Here is a 26,067-nt window from a genome sequence, read left to right as displayed (position 1 = left end):
GGGTCGGCCAAGGACACCTCAGCAGGCTCGACACCCGCGGGCAGCCTTCGCACCCTCGTCCCGCCGTACTCACCCTCACCTTCACGTCACAAAGCACTGTGACAGCTTGTCACACAGCCTGCAAAGTATTCGGAGCGCTGGGAACGGGGCGGGGGCAGGAAATCGACACGAGAATTACGTAAATTACACTTTAGAGCGACGAAGTCGTCACCTGGGCTCGACGAAGCCCGAGGGCTGCCCTCCGCCCGGCGTGCCGCGGGCCCCCAGAGAACGGTCCCGCCGCCCTCTGCCAAGCGGGGGGGCTGCGCCTTCGGAGGGGTGTCGGAGGGGTGTCTGCGCCTTCGGAGGGGTGTCGGAGGGGTGTCTGCGCCTTCGAGAGGGGTGTCTGCGACGGGATTTTTAGGTGCCGCTGGGCCAGGCGCAGCTCCCTCGTCAGGCGCTTCTGCGGAGAACCGCCGTGAGCTACGTTAAGGCCGGAGGGGGGGCGGCCCCCGCCCCGCCGCGGCAGCTGCGGCTCCCAGCGCTGCCGGCCGCCTCTCCGCCGGCTCCGCCCCGGCGCCCGGGAGCCTTCACCGAGCAGCGGGGCCGGGAGGGCCCCGGTCCCGCCGCCCCGAGGGCGTGGGCCACCCCCTGCGCGCTGCCGTGGCTGTGACACCCGCGCCGGCCGCCCAGGCCCGAGCGGCCTGCGAAACACACGCAAGCGAGATATATACGTGTAAAAATATTTTAAAAGAAAGCTCCTCAAAACTGAGTTCTGAAACCAACTTTGAGCGAAAGTCGCGGTGTTCAAAGCAGCGCCCGGCGGCCCGGCAGAGCGGGCCGGCCCCGCCTCACGCCGCCCGCCCCGCCGGCGGGGTGCCCGCCGCGCCCCCCCCCTCCCCCCAACGCTGCTCCCCGCTCCCCGCGGCCGCGCCTGTGCCCGGGCACCGCGCCCGCCCGGGCAAGGGGCAGCGGTAGCGGCGCTCCGGGAAAAAAAGGGCATCTACCAGGAGTGGGGTTCGAACCCACGCGGACATGCGTCCATTGGATCTTAAGTCCAACGCCTTAACCACTCGGCCATCCTGGTGCAGATACCGGCGCGGCTCCCGGCCGCTCCTACATACACGGCCGCGCGCCCGCCGCCCCGCGCCCGCCCGCGCCCCTCGGCGCCCCCTCCCCCGCCGCCCCGCGCCCTCCCGCCTCGGCTCCCAGCGCGGGCGGGCGCGGAGCGCACGGGGCGGGGCGCGCGGGCGGCCCCTCTCGGCGGCGGCGGCGGCAGCGGGAGGCGGGCGGGCGGGCGGGCAGGGCCCGGCCCGGCGGGGGGGGAGCCTTGTCCCGGCCCCGGCCCCGCGCCCCTCGGCCGCCCCGCGCCGGGCCGCGGCCCTGCCCCGCCGCCCATGCCTCTGGCGGGCGGCAGGGCCGGAGCGGAAGGCGGGGGGAGCGGGGGAGGTGCGTGGGGCCGGCCCGGGCCCGCCCCCGAGGGGAGAGCGCGGGCGGCGGCGGGGGCGCGGGGCCGGGCCCCTGCAGCCCCGCGTTCGAGCCGGGGGGGCGGGGGGGGGGGGTGTGTGTGTCTGTGGGGCTCCGCAGGGTTTAGGGGCGCGCTGAAGTGAGGCGGGCGGCAGAGCCGGGGAGAGCCGCGCCGCTGCCGCGGATCATCGCGGGGAATCGCCGTGGGGAAGTTGCACCGCAAGGCTCGGACCAGCAAAAAGGAAAACAACTTTTTTTCCTCCCCCCCCGCCGGCGACGCTGCCTGGTGCGATGTCAACTGACAGGTGCCCTTGCGAAAAGCTGCGCTGGGTACTGGCGTTTTGCTTATTCCTTAGTCCAGCTGTTACCTGGAGTGTATCGCCCCTTGCTAATAGAAGGCAAAAGAAACCAAAGCCCAAAGCTATCAATTATGCCTCCTGAGGAGGAAAATATTGCCGAGGAGAGATTTCTTGCCACTCAGCACTGCATGCCGGCTGCGCCTGTCGCGATGTCCCCGCTTAGTGCCTGCGCTGGGACCTCTCCCTTCTTCCCCGCATCAGGAGGGGAAGCAAAAGCGCCCGGCGCCGGCCTTCGCCCCCACCGGCTCCCGCTCTCGCCGCCTTTGCTGGCCATTTTCCAGAGGAGAGATCCTCCATCCCACCAAACTTCGCCATCTCGGCGCCTGCCCCCGAGGATTGAGAGCCAAAGATTCGGTACGGCACAGGCTGGGGATGCTGGACTGAGACAGCCTCCAGCAAACCGGAGGAGGCCCGCAGAGGCCATCTGTCTGTCCCACAAGCAGGAGAGGAGCACATCCCCTGCTTGGCTGTTCGACACCCTGCTTGTAGGTGGCCCTCTGTAAGGGGTCTGGGCCTCGAATTTGCAGGTGCAGGTGGTGCCTAACCTCTTCAGCTGTTAGTGTTCAGAGGCCCCCAGTACACTAGGCGTGCTTGTGAAGGAAAATACTTCTTGCATACAATAAAAGTGAACTGTTAACATTATACATACACAAAGAACAGATGTGAAACTCACCTTCTTTTTCCTCAATTTTATTCACACGCTGGAGCCCGTGAATGAAAGAACAGCTCTTTGATTGGAACTTACCACGCTGTATCGTTTGCTTGAAATAGGCATCATACCATAGCTAGCATTGCTCCCCGTGCAGTAGGGTCGTGCCTTTCAGCAAAGCATTGAGTAGAGAAATATCATCAGCTAGGTTATTGCATTCTCTATTCACGTCTAACATTATTTCTGAGAAACATAGTAAAATACTACTTTTTCCTGTTAAGACTTTGTGCCCTAAAAATGTATGCGCTATAAGGTAAGGCGTGACGGGAGCTGTCTTCCACTGGCTGTTACTGGCTTCGGCTCAACTATTACGAAGACGCTATATAATATGCTAGAAACATGGAAGAAGATAGATCTGCTCTTGCCTTCTTACATATGAGAGAAACCCATACCATGGCTCCATGTGAAAATCACATTGCCTCAGAAATAGATTAACTGTAATCACCACATACATTATCTATTAAATGATACTATTTCCTGCCTTCATCATATCTGTGGTACTTTCCTAGAGACAGAAACACAAGCATACATAGCTCTTTCCTTTTCCAAATCCGTTCCAAATCAAAAAGCTAGAGAACCTGTTTTGTTTTCAAGAAATTATAAAACACAACTTGGGATGTGCATTCAAAACATCCTTAATGGAGGTTAGATTAGAAAACCAGCAGTTTGGCATAGCTACTCAGTTCAGCCTCCAGAAAAAAAGACATCTGGGTCTTAAACTAAGAGCTATACCTTTACTTCGAGAAGTTTTCCCAAGACACGTGCCAGAGAGATGCCTGTGCGAGTGTGTCCATAGTCTGGGTCCCACACTTTGAGGTAGCAATCGTTCCACTGCCATTTCTCTATAATTAAACCCATGTTTTAAAAAAAAAAAAAAAATCCTGTAAGATGAAAAGGAGACTCATACACATATGCAGGAAATTCACCGTTACATACCAAACACTACATTTTCTAATAGGGGATTTTTTTGCTCTTTTATATTTATGCAATGCTCTTTTACATTTTTAGAAGGTGCAAGGTGTGCCTGGTTCCTCAGAAAGGGCTGAGATTCATGGCGGGGGGTAGGTTGTGAAGCTTCTGCTGCTTTCAGTGGGAAACAAAACCAAAGTAACAGCAACCCTAAAAACTAAAGCAGCCTGTCTCACATTTTAACTACTGTCCAGGTTTCAGCTGGGATAGAGTTAATTTTCTTCCTAGTAGCTGGCATAGTGCTGTGTTTTGGATTTAGTATGAGAATGGTGTTAATAACACAGTGATGTTTTAGTTGTTGCTAAGTAGTGTTTATACTAGTCAAATGTAAACTAGTATACTAGTTTAGTATACTAAACTAGCTTCCCATGCTCTGCCAGGTGCACAAGAAACTGGGAGGGGGCACAGCCAGGACAGCTGACCCAAACTGGCCAAAGGGCTATTCCATACCATATGACATCATGCTCAGTATAGAAACTGGTGGGGGGTGGTCATGGGGCAGCGATCACTGCTTGGGGACAGGCTGGGCATTAGCCAGCAGGTGGTGAGCAATTGCATTGTGCTTCACTTGCTTTGTGCATTCTTTTATAATTATTAATATTTTCTCTTCCTCTGCTGTCCTATTAAACTGCCTTTATCTCAACCCATGGGTTTTACTTTTTTTTTTTTCTGATTCTCTCCCCCATCCCACTGGGAGGGAGGGTGAGTGAGTGGCTGTGTGGTGCTTGGCTGCCAACTGGGATTAAACCACGACAACTACTTCCCCTTCAAACCCAGCTATAGGGTTTGCCACATGAGGAAAGAGTTAAAAAAAAAACCAACATAGAATATGCTATGTGCATCTCCATAAGAGTTGTGCTGACTTTCAGAATGAAGAGGCAGCTTCCCTTAAGCGAGCATGAACATGTCCATTCTGCGGCTTCTGTTATTATTGTGCTAACATATTATCAAGCTACTTTTATCATCTGCTTCCACTCATCCTGTGTGGCATGAGTCTTTGCAACTATAGTGTGATCAGTTTTTTTCAAAAGTCTGTTTAACTGTGACTAGGCAAGTTCATGGACTGGCAAAATTCGAGTTCTTACACAACTGAAGGATAGAACCCCCCCCCATAGTATTAAGCAATGAACACACTGCAAGGAAGAGAATGATTTCTTTAGTTACCGGAAGTAATTTTTAAAGTGTCTGTAATTCACATTGCAACGTAAAAATAGTTTTAAAAGGGTCTCAAGCTGGTATTTCAATAATTCTCAGTTTCTTCCTTGCAACAACCACCTTAAGTCAGGAGAGAAGGTCTACAATTACCTTTTCTTCATGCTTTCCCTTTCTTTCCCTGTGCCTCAAACTGGACTAAAGATTTGAATATAAGCTTTGTATATCTACTGATGAAATCATCAAGATCTCTCATAACTGCCAGAATAGATTTGATTTTTTCTTGCAGTAGGGAATCATCTTAGAATGTATGAAACTCATTTTTCATGGTTTTTATAGGAAAAATGATGGTAAGTCTATCTCAATATACAACACATTTGATTTACTGTGGCAACAAATATTAGGAGGACTTTCTTTTAGGCATTGTTTAATCTCCTTTCACCAACCCAGAGTTTAGTCCAGCAGCTTTTAAACTAAACTTTGACAATGCAAGAAACTATTCAGAGCTGCTGATTCAACGTACAACACTGCACTTTCAGTTTTTCTTATTAAATCTTTTATTCCATTTGTAGACATACATATGTGCAAAAAAGAAACCAACAAAAAAAACATGTACACATTTTTATCAAAAGCATTGGTGAGTGCTAAGAATATGTAGACAAAATGAAATACATATTTTATTCTTCACTGATTTATGCCCACATGCTGACCCTTGGAGGTTTAGGGCATTTCTCTACAAATGCACAGTTCCATTGACCTGAACGGCAGTACCTATGGAGTAAATGACTGTCCTCTTGGGAAGCACCAAAGCGGTAGTCATGGTGCCAGCTCAACACCCTCCTTTCTCCCACTTCAGGTTTGAACGTCGGGTTGTGGGAGAGGTCCTCAGGCAAGCATAATACCGATATCATCAGGACATCACTGAATATCAAAATATCTTCTAGTTTAGAAGATCGGTGTTCCTCACTCTTCCATGTAGTCACAGACAGGTGCTTCAGCGAAAGAGACTTTCAGTTTCTGAGAAGAGTTATCCATTTAGCGTCTATTTGTGTAAAAAAGCCTGTCTGGCTAAGAAGCATTTCCCACTAGGATATGAAAGCTTGGAAGGTAAATTTATTCTGCTGTTTTATTGTATCAATATAAATAGTAAGAAATGTTTGGGTGTTTTTTCACATATAAAATTAGTGTGCAAAAGATCAGAAGGGAAAAGTTTCATTGCAACTGGTGCAGGAAGATGTCTATGCGCATCTCCCGAGGAAAACTCCCAAATACAAAATATTTGAAATGTTTAAATATATTTATTAAAGTAGGTACAAATAGGATCAGCGCTTAAAAAAAGTCACTAACTTCTGAAAAAATGTCCTGCATTAATTCAAAGGATAGCAATAGGTCATAGTGTATCAGGAAGCCACCTAGAAATATTATAGTTGGAAAATCTCCAGAAGCAGGATCTATAATGATCACCAGACCTTATGAATACAAGTTTCACTGACAATGCTCAGTGGTTTCCAGGGCTGCAAATTTTCTGTTCCCTCCTTGTATTCCAAACCTACTGTGGGCAGACTCCCCTAACACAAAAGGAGAGATTACTTTTAAGCTTGAAAAGTGCATTGAAATGACATTAAAATGTTGTTTTCTTTCTTCTTCACGTGTATAGAAGAAATATGTCTATTTTTTTTCCCAGGTGGAGATTTCCTAATAATGGGAGAAAAGTCACAGTTTTTCTACACTGGTAAAATTGCATGTTAATAAATTGAATCCTTCATGTTATTCAAAATAGGTATTAAAAAATCCATATTCGATCAATGCTTATAAAAAAAAAAAAGTCTACTGACAGGATAATCCTTCCACTAAAACAGTTTGTGTGTATGTGTCAGCCCGGGAGACCCTAAAATGCCTTCTCAGCCCTGCAACTGTTGTCTTTTTATGGGTGCTTCTGCTCAAGGCCATGGCATGCATCTCTTCTGGATGAAGTGTTAATTGGCAGAAAAATGTATTAGAAGCATAAAAGCATGGCAGTTTTGAAATTGAGAGTACAGACAGTGGCTCAAGTTAAAAGTCAGTGAGATGCCTCAGTGTTGCAGTGCTTGTAGCCTTGACAAAGTTGCAGGTACTCAAAATGGAGAAAAGCAGTCACTTGCACACAAACGGAGCAAAACGTGCATATTATCATTTAAGGTGCAGTTACTTCTGTTAAGATTCATGACAGGCGGAAATCAAGTTGAAATAGAAACTAGTTCTGTGTCCTGCTCCTGCTAACAGGCTCAGTATTTTGTCAAAAGAACAGAGCAAAAATCTGTTCAAGTATTTGCATCAAGCAGGCTCCAAAGTAGTTCAAATTGAAACCTCCTGATTCTGTGGTATATTGTGTCTCCCCAGGCGGTAAGGCTGCACCGCCTGCAGACTCACTTTGACAAATAAGAATAAAGTTACTTCTTGAAATTTCTCATCTTCCCTAGGCTGAGTTATCAGCCCATCATTCCTTCCTCTCTTGCCTGTCTGAAACAAGTATCACTGCGGAGATCTTCTTGCATGTCTAGTTACAGCAACAGAGTACAGTTCAATTAAAAATAGATGAAAAATAGTTTTATCAACATTTCTAGGAGCTCTCAAATAGAACAGCCTTCAGCACATTTAGGAAAAAGGCAATGAACAAAACCAACTGCAAAATAGGCCCTCCATTTCTAGGGGTTGTCATTACAGAAAAGTCACTGCAAGGAATGCCTGATTTTGAAGACATTCGAGTTGGTCTGTGATAGCTTCAGTGGGATAGTCACCTTCCGCAACAGGATAAGCAGCAGCAGAGGATTGTTCTGAGGGGGTGTTTTCTTCTGTATTCCAAAGCTTTTTTCACTTGCTCTTTAGCTTCTCCTACGTAGTCCTCAACATTTTGCATGTTTATTTCAATGACATCGAAGGTGTCCGCCTGTTCCTCCACCAGCAGGGCCACCTGCAGAAAGAGCTCATGGACTTCCTTAATGCGACCTTCTAACTTCACCAGCTCCTTATGACGTGTCTCTATCTCATTCAAGGCTGAGCGAGCCCCCTTAACATCCGACAAGAGATTCTCGGAGAAGACATCCCACTTGCCTTGCTCAATCATCTCCTCAATCTGGTTGCTAGAAACATCTTTGCCCATGATCTCTAGCTGCCGCTGAATTCGAATCTTGCAGTTCTCCCGTTGGTTCATCTCTGTTGCATTGTATTCAAACATAGCTTCCTGAAATGCGTGCATGAGGTCAACGTAGTGGTTCTTCGCTACCCTGGCAATGACAGACATAGCCCCATATTTTGTTATTGCATCTTCGCTGAAATCTCTCATTATCTGGAGTTTCCTGTGGATGCTTTCTCCACGGGCCTTGATGTCTCTGGCAATACAATTAGTATCTCGCTTGATGCTACTAAGACGGCGCATGGAAGTAAGAAAGCGGTTGTTTTGCTTTCTGAGTCGCTTGACGTCCTCTTTTAGGTGGTCATTTTCTGTCCGGATGCTCTGTATGTCTTTATGAAGAATTTCCAAGGTATAATCAGTCTCATAAAGGAGAACATCGTGGGGTGAATTTTCTTCATCCTCACTGTCAGAAAAATGTTGGTTGTGTAACCTGGCAAATTCACGCAGCTCATTTAGCCGGTCTTTCATCCTGCCTGTAAAACAGAGGAACAAGAGGAAAGAAGTTTAAAGTAAATAAAATATTGGTTTGCAAGGGTTGAAAGTTCATAACTAATAACTACATCATAGTTATAACTACATCATAGATAGCATAACTACATCAAAGATAACCCAAAATATCAGATTTTAAATTTGTTCACAGTATTTTATACAGTGATGGATCTCAGATCCAAAAGTCTGGTGCTAGAACACTCTTCTAGAAACTACAAAGCTTAGAAACTAAAAAAGTGCAAGACAGAGAAGACAACAAATCCTGAAGACAAATCCAAAAGAATAATGAGACAATCCCCAACTCCCCAAAAATGCCAGTCTTTCACGTGGAGAAAGAAACAAACTCTTGAGCAAATGACAGGAAGCCTTCAGCTATCCGTATGTGTAGATATGTTCTGCTCACTAGAGAAATCTCCTCTAGATCTTGACCCTTCATTACATCAACTGCCCCAAATGTCACAGGTCCTCTGTTGTTCTAAGCTTGCTTTTCCTGGGAGAAGAGTAGGAACCTCTCAGAAAGAGATGGCATTTGCCAATACAGTTGGGAAAGAAAAGTTTCGAGAAATGATGTGGAAAGTATCAAGATAGAATTTAAAAAAAAAAAAAAAAAGAGGAAAGGTGAGTTTAGGGTCTCCAGATGCTATCATTGACCATAGTGTATCAGGCATCAAACAAAACAACACAGCGATAGCAGCATTTTGTTAAGTAAAACCATCCATCCAATCCTTATTTTTTGTATGACAGAAACATCCTACTGAAGGAATAAAGTAACACTGTTGTTACAGATCAAGATCTGTTTTCTATGTGTTTGCCTCAGATGTACTTAACTACAAATTTCATTAAAAAGCCACGGAATGAGTAATCTGTACAGACCAGTTACGTGGTAACAAAACATGTTTCAGTAACAAAACAAGTACGTTGTTTACTTGAAACTCTAGACCTAAAGTCTTTGCAGAAAGTGAAATCTGAAAGCTTTAGCGAGAACCCTGCACCAAGTGTTATAGCAAGCAGGAAGCTGAAAATTTCCCATCACAAAAGCTGTACATCCCATGACCTCATTTAAATTAATAAGAAAGAGAACCAAGTTAAGAAGCAGCACCAAGCAGGATATCTCCAGATGTCTGTGTCTGGAGGATTCATTTTTGTTTTTCCAGGAATTAGAATATCTTTACAGCATTTACAAACATGCTATCCACTGCGAGCGACACATCCGTTCATAGGATCATCAGTTACTCCCAGGTTAAGAAAAGTCGCATGTGTACATACCCAGTATAATAGGCCTAGATCTAATGTGAATTAAAACTGCAAGTTTATAATCCGTTCCATGGGATTGTTAGATGTGTTCAAAATGTTAGGGAGGAGAAGGGAAAGATTCAATCACAGACACAGCCTCTTGGGCTTGTATAGTTCATTGGGGGTATATACTGGTCTTGAGAAGTGTCCTCATTAGGATCACATTTACACTGAAGCAAAAAAGTTAATTTCAACTTAAACCAATTCTTTTACAAGCAATGTAAACCAAGAAAGTCCATGACTATCCTGAGAGAAGAGCTTTTATTCAGGAACCCACACATGTAAGATAACTGAATTTAAATCATAAGCCACATAGATGCAACTCAATCATATAGAGAAAGCTTTAGGAAATGAAAGGTTTTCCACCTCCTCCCTCAGCAATAATAAAATCAAGACTTTCATGTCATGCCACAACATCAAGATGAAAAATCCCCATCTAAAGAAAAAACCAAAAGTGTAGTGCAGCTTAAAAGTCAGGTTTACTTGGCTTCAAAACTGTATGGCTAAGTTTGCCTAGAGGCACTGAGACAGTGAGAACATCTACCCTTCCTGTCTGGAAACAGTGGACCATTTTCTAGACAGCATGGTGGAAAGGGAACAAAGAAAGGCATCTAGCAATCTCAGGATTATTTAGATCTCTTCTAATCACTAACTGTTTCTGAGATGCTTTTCACCTGAAATGTAGACGTGGCTCTGAAAACCAGTCACATTGCTCGTCTGACTGCATTCCTGACTCCTACTGGCTTCCCTAGAGTTGATGATCCTCCCACTTCTAGTCTGATCCTTGAACTGACATGTGTTGTGTTCAGCAGTTCATTCTTTTTGTGTTTAGCATCTACATTTGGAAACAGCAAACAATGGTTTTTATGACTTTAAAATGACAATCCACAGCAGCAAGGTGCCATTCGTGTAAACTAAATCATGTGCGTGGCAGGACTATGTTGCCTTTGTGCTTACCATTCCTTGAACTTGAGAAAAACTAAATTTCATCAGCCTTCCACAGAGTGCAGACTGACAACTGGCTCAACAATATTTTTTTGTGTGTGTTTGACAAAGAAAACACACAGAAAACCACACTGAGTATGAGCTCCTGCATAATAAACTCAAAAATTTGTACAAATAGGTCTACCCTTCTTTCCCCCCACCCTCAAAAGTGTAACTTGCAATTTGTCTTTCTCACCCACAACTGTTTTAAGGTGTTAGATAAAATAAAAATAGGAAGAAATGGAGAAGCAAATACACAGTAATTCACAACATGAAAATACTAATGCTGTAATAAGGTCATGTGTATACTAATTCTGCAGAATCTCTGTAAAAATATCACTATTTTTTTAATACAACATGAAAGGTTAAAGTCAAACATTAAAAAAAGAGTAAGGAGCTGTCAAGTGTGGTCTCAGATTGCACCACGATGTCTTCCTACACACAGGAAGATCAAGCAATTAAACACTGGCCTATGTCCTATCACTTCCACCAAGTCTCTGCCTACAGTCTGTATGTGCTGAATAAAAGTTGTACAACGTAGAATTTAATATTCATCATTCAGTTCATGGACAGATATCTCATTTACTATGTTAGTACTGTTAACACTATCACTCTTGATGAGTTACGATGCCCACTTGAGGCACCCAAAGCACAGTTATTTGTACCTGGTATGTCCAGAAGTCAGCTCCTTCTGAATTCTGTCACTGCTGCAAGCTTCGGGCACTTTGCTGAGTAAGACTGCGAAGTAACAAGCTGGACATCAGTGAATGAACACATGGATCGAGGCCACTTGTGAGAAGCTCGTCTCCAATGATGTGTACAGCATCACCCACAATCTCCGTGATCCAGTAGATCCAGTAGAATCCAATTCTAAATGTGAACAGAGGGATCAAATTAAAGTTGCACTGACAATCTTCAACCTGGGGTTTCCCAGTTTCCGAGTGCTTAGCTCTAAAAGCCTACATTATTTGAAACTAGGTACCAAAACTTACATTCAAGGTGGTCAGCATTAGGATCTTTTAACTCTATATTGATGACCTGTACCTGCCAGAGTAATGGCTCCACAGGGTAAAGTGATCGCACTTTTGTCCTAACAAATGGATGCCATCTCTTCAAGCCTGAATTCAGAGTCCTGCAAAATCAGGAACTTTTTGACATTTTCTTTCATTCTTCCTGAGTCTTGTCTTTTTCTCTTTGTTTCTAAAGTGCATCACCTAGCCTGCTTCCCACTTCATCTTCACATGATTTTCAAGATGCTCTTCCTTATCTACATGCAGTGCCTGGACAGGATGGAGGACAGGAAGAGAATGACTTTCTGCCTGTCTTTCAGCAACATATTAGGCCACAAACACCACACATTGCAGAGGACACCTATTCAGCTTTATGCCAGAGCATGCTGAATTACTCTGTAGGTTAACATTTGCAATACCTGGTCAAAGAGATGTGAAGTTCAAGAAAATGTTTAGATTTCAGCTTTCTTGAGCACCTTTTGCTCAAGGAACACAGTAAATTTATTTGGGGCATTTGCAAACTGCTGCTTTGATAAACTCACTATTTGGCAAAATTTTAGGAGTTTTACATAAGGAAGACAGAAGGCTCGAATGCAACGCCACCACAGAGGTCTTTCCCCATTTCAAATTCCCATTTCAAACAAAAGGGAACCAGATCGTCCCAAGAGAGGACAGTAACTTCCAAGCATTCCTTTGATAGAGTCAGGGACAGAACCGACACTAAAGAGCTGAAACAAGTGAACAAACAAGCATGGGAGTGCAGGGGGGAACAGCCATTTGAAAAATTTCAGCTTAACGGATCAGTATTTAGAAAAGTTGACCTCCTTTATCAGATGTTGTTGTTACTCAGGAAAATTTGCATCTACTTACATGTTGACAGCATTGTTTGTAATTAAAACAGCAATATATTAATCCATAGTACATTACTAGTTGTTAGGGATAGCCTCAGCACTCATTCTTTAAAATGAGCGGCAATCTCTCCCTTAATATAGGGCCTGGTGCAGCAGCAGGAGTTGGGCTCCCTGGCTAGAAAGCAGCTCTGCAGAAAAGGACCTTGGTGTGCTGGTGGACATCAAGTTGAACATGAGTCAGCAATGCGCCCTTGTGGCAAAGGAGGCCAACAGCATCCTGGGCTGGAGGAGCAAAAGTGGTGGAGGGAGGTGACCCCTCCCATCTGACCCTTGAGAGTCCACATCTGGAATGCTGTGTTGGTGCTGGGGCTCCCCAGCGCAGGAGACATGGACAAACTGGGGTGAGTCCAGCGGAGTCCACCAAGGTCAGAGGTGCTGGAGCACCTGACGTGTGAGGAAAGGCTGAGAGAGCTGGGAATATTTTGCCTGGAAAACAGGAAGCTCAAGGGAGATCTTGTTGTTGCCACCAACTGCGTAATACCAGGGTAGACCCTTCATGGAGATGTACAGCGACAGCACAAGAGGCAACAGACCCAAGTGGAAACAAGGAAAAAGCCAGCCAGATAGTAGAGGGGGAAAAAAGGAAAAAAAACTTTCAGAAACACTGGAAAAGATGCCCAGAGAAGTTCAGGAATCTGCATCCTTGAAGATATTCAAAACTCAACTCAAGGCCCTCAGCAACCTGAAGTACCTGTGTGTGTTTTGAGGGGGGCTGGCTTAGACGACCTCCAAAGGTCCAGCCTAAATTGTTCTAGTACTCAGCCTTAGGTCAAAAGTTTGCTAATTTGATCATGAGTGCTAAATATATTCAACTACTTGCACAGGTTTATTTAAGACATTTCTAACACATTAGAGTATCAAGACACCAACTACTCTGTACTCTGGAGTAACAGCTGCAAGCATATAAGTACCTTATAAGAGTGTGTGTTTTAATAGATTAGCTGTCAGTTTGTTTTTCTTTTAAAATACTGTGTATATTCAAACCGGAACATGTACTTCCATGTTTGTATTTTTGGGCTAGATAAATCTGTCCTTGCAAAAATCAAGTTCCTTCTGCAGTCCATCACGGTGTGTACACCCAAACACACACTCATACACACAGGAAATACAGGCCAGGTAATGACTGCAGAGGTTACAACTTTGAAGCCAGGCACCCACCAAGTACAGTCAGCTGAGGACACGTGCAGTACTCATCTCTTCATGTTAGCATGCTACTTCTTGGTCTTAATCACCCCAATGACTAGCTTCCCCATGATGCATGAGAAAGACGCAAGCTGTCCTGTTGCAGTGAGACTGCAGCCCCACACAGCTCTGCGTGACATGGGATTTCAGACAGGAAAGTAAATCCACTCTGAAAATCAAAACCTGTGTTTACACATAAAACCACTTTCCTTTAGCCCCATATACATACAAACAGGAGTCCTGCATAGCATATTGCCATTGCTGTGCTAATGTTCTGCAGCCCATTATCTACCTAGAAATAACTTAAGGATGAAAAGTTATTTCTATAGAAACAAACGAATTGCACACCTGTATTTATTTCAGCTTTAACATTTGTATATCCACATCACTGAGTTTGGGGACAGACAGTGAAATAAAGCAGCAGTTTCAGCACAGCATCCATATTTCATCACCAGCAGCTGAGAAGGAAGCCAGTGTGCATTTTTTCTTTTTACAGCATTCATAAAAGGCAGCTGCTAGTTAATAGCACCTTGTGGATTACCAAAAGTCTAGTCAGTAATCTTTTCAGCCTTGAGCGGGACCTTATAAGATGAAGCTTTTACTTCAGTTGAAGTAGCCTATTTGAGGAACAACAGATATTTCAGAACAAGCCAGTTAAAAATAATTTCTGTCAGCAGTTCTTCTCTCCCTCAGAAGGTAAACGTCCTTTTGTGCTCCATTATGAACCCGCGTGGCTCATCCTGTCTCTGAATGACACGTGCTCCTGGTTGCATGACACACAATAGATGTGACCCAAGAAACAAGCAGGAAACAACTTGCTCCTAGGCAGAATTATTTCATAGCCAAGTGTGTGTCAGCGCATTCCAGTAACTTCCCATACTGCTTGTAGAGAATGCAGTATTGATGGAAATCCACGATGGACTGGCTGAGTTGAACACACTCTATTACAAAGCAAATAGTGCGCTGCTGTCGCACAAAAATGCAAGTCATGTACAGGTAAAAGAAGTGTTAAATGCAGCTGAAGCCTTTCATTTAAGAGTTGGAGTCTCAGATTTAATCATAATTTTATAGGATGTTTCTGTTTTGGAAACAACTGTCTTAGACCAGATTTAGTAATTTTGCCTGGTATCTCTTGTCCAATAATAAATTTGACAATATTAATTAACTAGGAAAACAGACTATGGTTTACAATATGTGTTCCTCTTTCCAAAAGAGCTTCTAATTGACTCACAGCAGAGTGCTAGTCATCTTTTCAGACCAAATTCCCTGTCTCCCCAGTCATGTCCATCACTGGTGGAACAGCAGGCTTGAATTTCTCAAATCACTCCTCTTTTGTCTTGCTTCTCATCTACAAGAGCTCGAGGAAACACCAAAAATTATAATCTAATGATTAGGACAGTTTGCCTTCTGGAGCTGTTTTACGATCTCATCTGTATATTAACTCCAATATTAACAACTATCATGACAGAGATCAGCATTTCAAAATCTTTTCATGGCTTCACTGAAAGGAAGTTATCTTCTCTGGAGTTTCTTGGATTGGGCAATGTTTAAAAATAGGCAAAATGTATTCATTTATTCAGGAATGAAAATACATCCGTTAACACCGAACACCAGTTATAAAGCTACAGAAATCCAGCAAGAAGCCGCAAATGTATCTGAAGACTGTTAGACACTACCCACTTCATACTGTAGTCAAAGCCTGTGTACAGCAGAACACCTCCTTTATACTTTTACACCCTAGTGAGAAGTGTATGCAGTTGCAAATGTCTCAGGGCAGGGTTGGGTTTTTTTTCCAAAAGCTTGCATGAAGTGTCAACTTCTCCATTTGTACCAGATAAAGTTATTTACTACAAGCTGATACATGCAGAGAAGTAGGGATGGCTCCATCCTTTGCAGGCTATTTCTGCAGTTGTCTGAATCTCCAAGTCTCCAGTGGTTCCTTTCCTACCATAAAGGCTAGGAAAGGCCTGGGGGAAAAAAAATAGCATTCAAATAGTTTGTTGCCTCTAACTCAAAGTAATGAGGCAATAATTGCTTCAGTACTGATAGCTTTGGAGGTTCTTTGACTTATCCCAGTTTCTTTACCAGTATTCAATCTCTTCACTATAAAGTAACTCAATTTTTGTACCACACTATTGGAAATTAAAGGACCTAGGGTGCCTCTCATACTTCCCAGAGGTATTCAGTAAGGTTAACTATCTTGGTGTTTTCCATAGAGTGGAATTATCAGGTTTTCCAGACACCAGTATCAAAACCAGGAGAAGCTGCTGGCATATATTAAAAGCACACATAATATGTGTTTCATTTTTCAGGTATTTATGAAGAGATTGGCAAAAAAATCTGAAGTTTTAACTTGTTACTACACAGTAGCACATGCTAAGTAAACATTATTCTTGCATTGGAGAGGATAGCCTGTTCTATATAGGCTGACTGCTACTATTTACTGGGTTGCCTACATTTTCATTGGAGAGCTGTGGATCACCACTGACACATGTTCAGTCCAGGACAGACAGGAAGATGGATTCACAGTATCTTCTCTTGAATTTTCCTCACAAGTCACACTTATGAGCAATTGAAACTAGATTTGGCTTCGTTTGGCTGGGGAGCCAGTACCCACGCTGTAAAAAAAAAAAGTTTCTCCATCTTCACCACATAGCCCACTGGAAAGTGTTAGTCTTCATGTGCATTGTCTGAACCCCCTCCCAAAATTGCTAACTCTCTCCAGCAGTTGTCATGCTTCTGTATACAAATGGAAGTTACGGACAGGAAAGGCTAGCACACACCCCAAATGTAGCCTCTTCCTTTTCCTAGAGATGCTAGAAACAGAATCTATAGTTAACAACTGCAGATACTGAAAACCTGCTAAATCCTTGGAATCCTTGAGACATGTGAGCTGACTCCCATCCATTTTAACATGCACAGCTTCTTAAAAACAGACTGCAATTACAAAGAGTAGATGGACATGCACAGGACTGTATTTTACCCAAGGAGGGAGGGAACAGTCCCACCGTTGCTCCCCATTCAGTGCTTTTCAGTACATGCAGTGCACTGTAGGCTAACTACTGCAGCGTGCCCGTCCTTCCTGCCATAGGCAAAACTAAGGTCTTCAGGTAGAATTGGCCTGGATGGAGACAAGGGGAGCATGAGCTGTACCTCCACAGGCTTGGCAAATAGTTAAGACAGAACCATACCACTAGCATAAACAGCGAGACGGCCATCCATGCATTTCTTGGCAATTACTACAGCTCGGCATCATTATGAGTCACCGTGCAAGGAAATCAGACGACGCACTCACAGGCAGTGCTGTCACTACAGTGCCGTGAGTATATACATTATCTAATTAATCACCTTGGCTGTCCTGAAACACATTGGCTCAGCATAATAGCTATGTACATACCACATTTATATAGCAGCTATTGCTACCACACAGTAGTATTTATAAGTGATTAAGACATTATGTTGGCATCTGAGTAGAAATATGACGTTGCATGTGATCATCAGTCAGAAGCAACATGTTCTGCAGACATTTTTAAATTAGCACAACAGCATTACTTTTTAAAAAAAACCTTTACGGTTAAATATGGGGTGGTTTATTGGTATTTGTTCATGTGGGCCAGTACACGAGGGTCAGTTCTGGATCCTACTGCAAAATCTACACAACTGTAACTGGACCAAAATAGTCCGGAAACCGGACTAACCGACCAAATAGTCAGGAAATAGCCCCCACAGCCACACATGCATACCCACGGCCTCAGCCCCAGGACATGTCAGGCACTGGCAGGCTTTATGGCAATTGCTCCATGCTACTCAGCAGCCCATGGGTGCTTACAGGCCCGTTCAAAGTACCAGTGAAGTTGCGAAAAGACATAGATGTAATTAGGGACACACTGGCCAGTAGTACTTAGAGAACCTGTTCCTGACTGGGCATATCTAAAGCTCAAGCAAGCTTTGTTCTTGCTCTCAAAAATAAGTGATTGGTCACTAACACAATTACAGTGCAGAGGAAAGGCATAGCAGGAAAAGCTGGAGCGTTCATTACTTTCTTGGCTTTTGTGAACGTGAGTTTGTCAAGAATAATCTTGGCAATTAACGGGTTAACTGTTATAGTAGATAAAGCGAAAGCTGCATGCATGATAAGCCTTCTGAAGTCAAGATATGTGATATCATTCCCTCTGTGATAAACTACAGAAATATGGTCTAGATAGAAATGCCAAAAACTTTGTGTGATAGGCTAGATGAGATATCAAGACGCTCGACGCAATCAGCAAAAGCTATCAAAACAGATGTAGACACTGAACTGCATAGCTCCCCAAGACGGGGCTCCTAGGAGCCAGCCCTAGGCAGGAGCAGCGCTGCTGCTCGCTGGGAATGATGTTCCTCACCAGAGATGGCTCACGTGGGGGCCACGTCTTGGGGGGCAGCCCAAAATGCAAGCGTAACCAGAAATGGCTTCTCTGCAAAACTGCATAAAAGCGATAACCCCGCATTTGGTGCTGAGATGAGCTTATTGGATCAAATTAACATTGTCTCAGTAATTTCTGCATTGTGCGTTGTCATCCCTGCACTACAGGGATGACCAAAGAGTCAAAGAAAATTGATGGGCCAGATAAAAGATAATGAAAAGTGTATCTCATCCAGCACCTCCATACTTGACACAGCAGTTGTCTTCTCACTGTCAGAACTGGTTTTGAATATGCCAACATTATGATGGGTTTCTGTCACACTCGGAGGTTATCCATATTTTCCATCAGCAACTTGGAAAGTGGAACCAATCATAAGCCTGTACAGTCTCCAGGTGACACTGAACTGGAACGGAGTGGAAGCAAGCATTTGGTGGCAGAGGGGAGGAGAAATGATGAGAATTTAAGATGATCTTGGCAAGTAAGAGAAGTACTAACAAAAATAAAAGGAAATTCAATAGAGACAAGCCTGGTACAGTACATTTAGAAGAAATTATTCACACAGATAGAAAGTAGGGAACACCTAGTTTGGTAGCAGGAAAGCATTGGTGGGGTTATAGTACATTACAAGCTAAAAGCCAAGTTCACAATATAATACCACTGTAAAAAAACCCATGTCTTACATAAGAGATGGCATGGGAAGGCCTGTTTTACTCTGCGTGGCATAGGTAAGGCCTCAGTTGGAACAGTACATCCCGCACCAGTTATCACACTAGGAAAGTCAGAGCATACTGGGCATTGTCTCCAGTTTAGAAAATACAACCCTGGAGGAAGAGGAGTTGAAGAAATTACGTTCATTTCATGCAGAAGACCAGGGAGAGAGACACAGCACTCCTATGTATAAAAGGAGTTTAGAAAAAGAGAAATAATCAGTTTGTTCCCTGTGTTGACATTGGAAACACATGAAGTAATCTATTTCACAAATGAGATCTATGTTGAACTAGCTGTGACTAGCTGAAAATTGGACCATTTCTCTGCAGGAGCACTGTGGGACCCTCTTCCCTAGAGGACAGAGAGAGGCTAGAGGAACCTCTCAGGTCTGGTTTAGGTGCACTGCTACAACGCACCGAACGGACTAGGTAATGTCTTACAGTCTCCCCACGGCCCTGCATTTCCATGATTTGTTCAGAGCCCTCGCTGCCAGTCTCACTGTGCCCCCAGCACAGTGCACCTGCACAGGCCCACTGCCCAGGCTGGGGAGCAATCTGGGTGACTCTTTTCACCCAGCACATTCTCTTCCCTCTCTATTATTTCTGCACCAGCGGCAACTACCATTTCTCCTTTCGGAGCAGATCTTGGTTACTGTTATAAAATAATGGAAGGTGTCAGACATGGAGCCTAACCCCACAGCACCCAAAATCTCCAAGACCGTGATATAATATGCAGCTGTGTTCTATAGCATCATGTTTATCTGCAGTACCCAGCAGATACTGTTATGACATTATCCCCATTTTAATGTCTCAAGAGATCTTATGTACTGTGCTTAGTTTCTTCATGAAGATCTCTCATGACAACAGAGGTTAACGTGCAGTTTTAGCCTCAGCCAAAATACCAGGTACATTTGCCATATGACTTAACATGCAAGTTCAGATTTAGAGCAGTGGCCATGCAAGGTAGTCAGTGAAAAAAAATAAGGTGAGGAAAAAGGTCATCAGAGGTGTTGGGCATCTAAACCATCCTTTCTTAAGGATGGCCTTTAATCTGTTTGTCTGTTAGACCTTTGGTTTGTTTTGAATAAAAACAAGTTACGGTCATCTTGTAGACTCACCACTTCCATATAAAACTATTTAAATAGTGAGTAACACCATTGGTAAGAAAGCAGCATCCTTCAAATTGTATTCTCATCTTAAAAACTCACATATTGCCATTTTGATCCCTGACAACTCCAAAAAAGGGTTCCTGAAATACCATCTAAAGAACCGGAACAAGAAGTGTAAATGTCCGTTTTAGGCCAGTGCCATTCTTCTAGTCATTTCCTGTCCTGGTATCACAGAGTTACACGCAGTTATCTCAGACATACACAAGTACTAATTCTTTTTGGCAGGAAAGGAAACTACTATCAATTAATAGGAAGCAATCAAAGAACACTAACTTTCGCGCCCACTCGCAGACCTGGCCATGATGATGCCCAATAAAGGAGTAAAAGCTATTATGTTTTGCATATAAACCCAATTTTCTACAAAATCTGCTCTGGAGCTATTCATAACCACACAGGAGCATATTCATAACCACACATGAGCATATTCATAACCCCACATGAGCACTACGAATGAAATGCCAACACTCGTTAAGCCAGACAAACAAGGCAGCTAGAAATGCAGGCACGCATTGGGACTGGACAAGGAGTCTCGTGTTTGAAAGTGCCTCTGGTTTTCCCTCATCCTGTGAAAAACCCAGCCACCCCTTTTGCCCGTTTTGCAGGACCAGAGCCACCCGAAGGCAGCTCAGGCACCGCCGGACCCAAAAGCCCGGTCCCCATCCCCTGCCATCCCTTGTGCCTCCGGGGCTTCAGACTTCCCCTCTCGACCCGAACGGGGCAGTTTCGTTTACTCTTACGCAAAACCGAGTTGCAAAGCGCTCCGAAAGCCCCGCGGCCCCTCCTGCGCTGCCGGCTGGGCTGGCTGCCGAGCACCGGGCAGGCACCGGCACCCCCCCGACGGCAGGGGAAGGGGCGGGCTGACCGCTGCCGCCGCCGGAGGCCCGCACCCGGCCCGGCCCCGAGCTGCCCTCTGTCCCGAAGCAGCTCCGCACCGGGCAGCGCCCGGGGACCCCGGCTGCTGCTGAGCGGGGCTCCGGGATACGGCAGGGCTTCCGTCGGGGGAGCCGACGGCGACGTGCCGGGGGTGAAGGAGCCCAGCCCGGCCGGTTTCCCCGAGGAAAGCGCCGTCTCGTGCTCCCCCATCCCGGCAGGTACTCACCCCGGGCAGGACGGGACGGGACGGGACGGGACGGGACGGGACGGGACAGGGCGGCCCGGCGGGGCCGTCTCGCCGCAGGCCGCTGCTCCCCGCGGTGCCGCTGCCGCCCCAGCGCCCGCGCCGTCGAGGCAAGCGCCGCTCCCCGCCCAGCGTCCCGCCCCCGCCGCTCGGCTCGCCCGCCTATTGGCTGCCAGAGGGGCTGATTTGCATAGCCGCGCCCCGCCGCTGGCGGGCTGTCAATCACGGCCGTCGAGGGGCGGATGGAGGGGCGGCCGCGCGGGCCGTGCGCCGGGCCCCCTTCCTCCCCCTCCTCCTCCCTTTCCTCCTCCTCCTCCTCCTCCTCCTCCGTCCCCTCGGGGCGGCGCTCGGCTCGCACCGCTTCCTAGCGGGGGGGAATTCCCGCCCCCTGGGTGCTGGGAAGCGTGGGTGGGCTGAGGTCGCCCGTGTCGTTGCGCCGTCCCCACGGACACCCCTGCCCTTTCCTGCCCTCGCCTCCCCACCGTGTAGCGGGGGCTTTCCGACCCCCGCCTGGCTGGGAGGGGGGCGAGGGGGCGTTTTGGGGGTGCCGTGTGGTCCGTGAGGGACAGGGAGCGAAACCCGAGGGGGCGTACGGGCGGCTGGGGAGGGCGCTAGGGCCCGGCGCCGCCGTGAGCGGGGCAGGGGCGCGTCCCCCCCTCGTCCCGTCCCCCCTCGCCGCTGCTTGATGCAGCGATGTCTGTCCGTCCTGCTGGCTTGAGACGTGCGTGATGAAACAGGACGTCAAAGGAGCTTCTGGGAACGAGTCGTGTTTATCCCCAACCAGCAGCTAAGCATCACCCAGCCGCTCGCTCACTCCCCCTGCCCCGATGGGATGGGGAGAGAATCGGAGGAGTAAGAGTGAGAAACACTCCTGGGTTGAGATAAGAACAGTTTAATAATTGAAATAAAGTAAAATAGTAGTAGTAGTAGTAGTAGTAGTAGTAGTAGTAATAACAATATAATAATAATAGTAACAGTAATATACAGAGCAAGTGATGCACAGTGCAATTGCTCACCACCCACCGACCGATACCCAGACAGTTCCTGAGCAGCGATCGCTGCTCCCTGGCCAACTCCCCCCAGTTTCTATACTGAGCATGACATCATATGGTATGGAATAGCCCTTTGGGCAGTTTGGATCAACTCTTCTGGCTGTGCCCCCTCCCAGCTTCTTGTGCGCCTGGCAGAGCATGGGAAGCTGAAAAGTCCTTGACTAGCGTAAGCAGTACTTAGCAACAACTAAAACATCAGTGTGTTATCAGCATTCTTCTCCTACTAAATCCAAAACACAGCACTATGCCTGCTACTAGGAAGAAAATGAACTCTATCCCAGCCGAAACCAGGACAGAACGTCATTCAGACAAATGGCTGCTGCTTAGAGTGGGCAAGAGAAGGTGTGCTCTTTGCGCGGTGCTTCAGGGTGAGGGTCAAATTTAGCCCATTTTTGGGTGGTGACTTCATCTCTGATAACTTCGACCATTCCTGGGAATAAAAAACCCACTTCCCCATCATTCTAACTTAAAAAAAAAAACAACAAAACTTTGGTCACACAGTTTTTAATATACACTTATAATACACATTAATAAACCACACAAGTAGTTATAGAGGTTATTCAAGTCTTTCTGAGATGCGAAGCTTTTGCTTTTCTTGGACATCTTGGACATTTATTTGGGTATACTTTTTTCTCCCTTTCACCACAAAAATTTGAGAGAATTTGAATCTGGAAATTTTGAAAGATAGAAGTTGCTTTTTTTGTTGGTGCCAAATAGTAGCTGAAAGAACAACTGTGCTTTCCTGAGCCATCGTCAGTTATAATAAGGCTCCAGAATTTCTCTTACATTGCATCAATCCCATCCTGCGCGTGCCGAGAGAAAACTCTGTCATGATGGAGACAATTGCAGAGACGTAGGATGCTTCGCCCCTCATTATTTTCTATGCTGTTGTTGTGTCAGGAAGAAAACCTTAAGCAATAGGTAAATACTTCAGGTTTTATGGTTAAAAGTCGGTTAAAAATATATCTGACAGAGTGGCTCTTTCTCCTTGAAAAATCCAAGACTGTACAGCAGGGTTCTTCCACGTCGAGTCTTTACTGGGATTTTTCTCTTAGACCTTGATACTGGAGCTGAATTTAGGTAGATGGATCCCATCAATCCTCTAAAACTACCTGAAGGCATTGAATTATGAGTGGGTTTTCTCTTCTTTCCCAAGCTGCTGCTTTGTAAGACCAGCTGCAGCATCCCCAATGTGCGGGCAGGTGGCTTTCTCTTTGCCACTGGACCACAGAAAGCAAATGGGCCTTTAGTGTTCTTAATGCAAGCGGAGCTGAAAATAAAGCTGTGTGTTCATGTAACTTCACGGGTAATCAAAGATACACTCGGCTTTGTATGGCATGGAACAACAATTACAAATTAACCGGCTGTTGCTGCAGCCCAGGCAAAGCAATGGGTGCATTGGTTGATGTGTCTGATGACCCAGTCAAGAGCAAAATGCTCATCTAGAAGCATCTGGTATCTTCCCCATAATTTGTGAGGAGGGTGTGGAACACCAAATAGATGAGCAGCAAGTCTCCTCCGCTTTGGCAGAGACTTTAGTTACAATTTCAGTAGCTGAGTACAGGCAAGGTAGCAATATTGTTAAATTATTAACCTTCTAAGAAAGGAAATGGAGAGTGAGAGGACTTTATTATTTCTATAAATTTTGTCACCTAGATTAGACGAGATTAAAGAAGGTTGAAAACTTTCAGGGACAGTTAGCTAGTTAAGCTACATGAATAGGTACCTAAAAAAAATTCACCATTTGACAAACAAGGACCCTGAAGTGCTTGAGCACATTATGTTGCTAGATCCTACAAAGGGAGCCCATTGCACAGCGTTATGAGAAACAAAACCAGGTAAGTCATATAAAAAGATTGTCGTGTCATCAAACATACAAAAGGCACTTGGTTTGGATTACTATGCTCATTTCAGTCACTTTTGAAATAACATGAACAGTGTAGATTGATAATGAAAATGATTAGACAAAGTGATTTGCCCATAAAAGAGATTTAGAATTTTCAGTCCTGTCATTTTATCCTCCCCTGAGTCCTGAGCAGCCTTACATACACAGCTACTAAAGTAACAAAGTAATTTTTTTTCACTTTGTACTCTCTCTCATTATATGAGAGACATTTAATGAAAAATTGTCATTTACCAGTGAAAGGAAATACTCAGTTTACGTAGATAAAGGCAGAATTCATTAATGTAGGGATCACTGATGCCAATAATTTTTTGAAGGACCTTGGGCAACATAATGGACAATACATCTGGAGGCAGGAAGCCTCCCTTTTAGTTCGTTCTTTCTCTAAAATGCTGAGGGTTTTTCCTTAAAGACTTCTAATCCTGACCTAGATCTTGAGTGATGGCTTTGGATGAGCCACATTTTACTTCCAGGTTCCTCATCTCTAGAAAGAGGAAAGGTGTAATTACTTTCAGTACTCATAAATGTATAGCGAAAAGTAATATGTAAACAAATTAGAGTCTCATGTGTGTTAAAATACCTTGAGGATGTCTAGTAGTTCAAAGACAATCCACAGAGCAGAGGGACTGTCCGCGCCAGGGAGAGCCCTCGTCTCTCTGCTCTAGTACCTGATCCTTCTAACCAAGTTGCCTACCGGGATGATCATGGACTAGCCTGATAGAGTTTTTTATAAAGCCCGAGAAATTAGAAATCACGTGGATGCAGATTTCTCCTTGTTACCACTGTATTGGCCTAGTGTGGAAAGGTTTTGGTAGCAGGGGGGCTATAGGGGTGGCTTCTGTGAGAAGCTGCTAGAAGTCCAACAGAGCCAATGCCAGCTGGCTCCAAGATAGACCCGCTGCTGGCCAAGGCCGAGCCCATCAGTGATGGTGGTAGCACCTCTGGGATAATGTATTTAAGAAGCAGGGGAAAAAAAAAACCACACCGGGACACAAACTGCAGCTGAAGTGAGGAGTGAGAATATGTGAGAGGAACAACCCTGCAGACCCCCAGCTCAGTGAAGAAGGAGGGGAGGAGGTGCTCTAGGTCCCAGAGCAGAGATTCCCCTGCAGCCCCTGGTAAAGACCCTGGTGAGGCAGCTGCGCCCCTGCAGCCCATGGAGGTCCATGGTGGAGCAGATATCCACCTGCAGCCCGGGGAGGACCCCACGCCGGAGCAGGTGGATGTGCCCAAAGGAGGCTGCGACCCTGTGGGAAGCCCATGCTGGAGCAGGCTCCTGGCAGGACTTGTGACCCCATGGGGGACCCACGCTGGAGCAGTCTGCTCCTGAAGGACTGCACCCTGTGGAAGGGACCCATGCTGGAGCAGTTCGTGGAGGACTGCAGCCCATGGGAAGGACCCACGCTGGAGAAGTTCGTGGAGGACTGTCTCCCGTGGGAGGGACCCATGCTGGAGCGGGGCAAGATTGTGAGGAGTCCTCCCCCTGAGGAGGAAGGAGTGGCAGAGACGATGAGTGATGAACTGACCACAACCCCCATTCCTCGTCCCCCTCTGCCACTCAGGGGAGGACGCAGAGAAATTGGGAGTGAAGTTGAGCCTGGGAAGAAGGGAGGGGTGAGCAGAAGGTGTTTTAAGATTTGGTTTTCTTTCTCATTACCCTACTCAGTTTTGGTTGGCAATAAATCAAACTGATTTTCCTCAAATTGAGTCTGTTTTGCCCATGACGTTAATTGGTGAGTGATCTCCCTGTCCTTATCTCAACCCACGAGCTTTTTCATTACATTTTCTCTCCCCTGTCCAGTTGAGAAAGGGAGTGATAGGCTTTGGTGGGCACTTGGCATCCAGCCAGGGTCAACCCACCACACCACTTACTGACAGGGCATCTGGGAGTTCTGGGGATCTCAATTTTGGGAAAGAGCAGTTTCACCAGGCCACATATTTACACTTCCAATTCCCCGCACTGATCTACTATATAGAAATAACCCTGTGTTTGTCTCGAGTTTACCCATGTGTACAGAACAGTTTGTACCCATAACACCT

General features: G+C 45.8%; 1 protein-coding gene and 1 non-coding gene across 2 annotated transcripts; both read right to left on the bottom strand.

Moving 5' to 3' along the window:
- Positions 1-983: 983 nt before the first annotated feature.
- On the bottom strand, positions 984-1,066 carry TRNAL-UAA (transfer RNA leucine (anticodon UAA)). Its single transcript has one exon. It is a non-coding gene; the product is annotated as a tRNA-Leu (tRNA).
- A 5,824-nt stretch (positions 1,067-6,890) lies between these two features.
- STX11 (syntaxin 11) lies at positions 6,891-11,337 on the bottom strand. Its single transcript, XM_009488812.2, has 2 exons — positions 11,239-11,337; positions 6,891-8,280 (listed from the first exon to the last, which is right to left on the bottom strand). The coding sequence occupies exon 2, from the start codon at positions 8,273-8,275 to the stop codon at positions 7,409-7,411; it is 867 nt and encodes a 288-aa protein (XP_009487087.1). The 5' UTR covers positions 8,276-8,280; positions 11,239-11,337; the 3' UTR covers positions 6,891-7,408.
- Positions 11,338-26,067: the final 14,730 nt, after the last annotated feature.

The sequence above is a fragment of the Pelecanus crispus genome, chromosome 3, assembly GCF_030463565.1.
Source record: "Pelecanus crispus isolate bPelCri1 chromosome 3, bPelCri1.pri, whole genome shotgun sequence".
NCBI lineage: Eukaryota > Metazoa > Chordata > Aves > Pelecaniformes > Pelecanidae > Pelecanus > Pelecanus crispus.
The sequence above is the reverse complement of the archived record's forward strand: the minus strand, read 5'-3'. Positions and strand labels throughout refer to the sequence as shown.

Bases quoted from the DNA above. Each gene is read 5' to 3' on its own strand.
- STX11 (XM_009488812.2), bottom strand. From the start codon at position 8,275: ATGAAAGACCGGCTAAATGAGCTGCGTGAATTTGCCAGGTTACACAAC.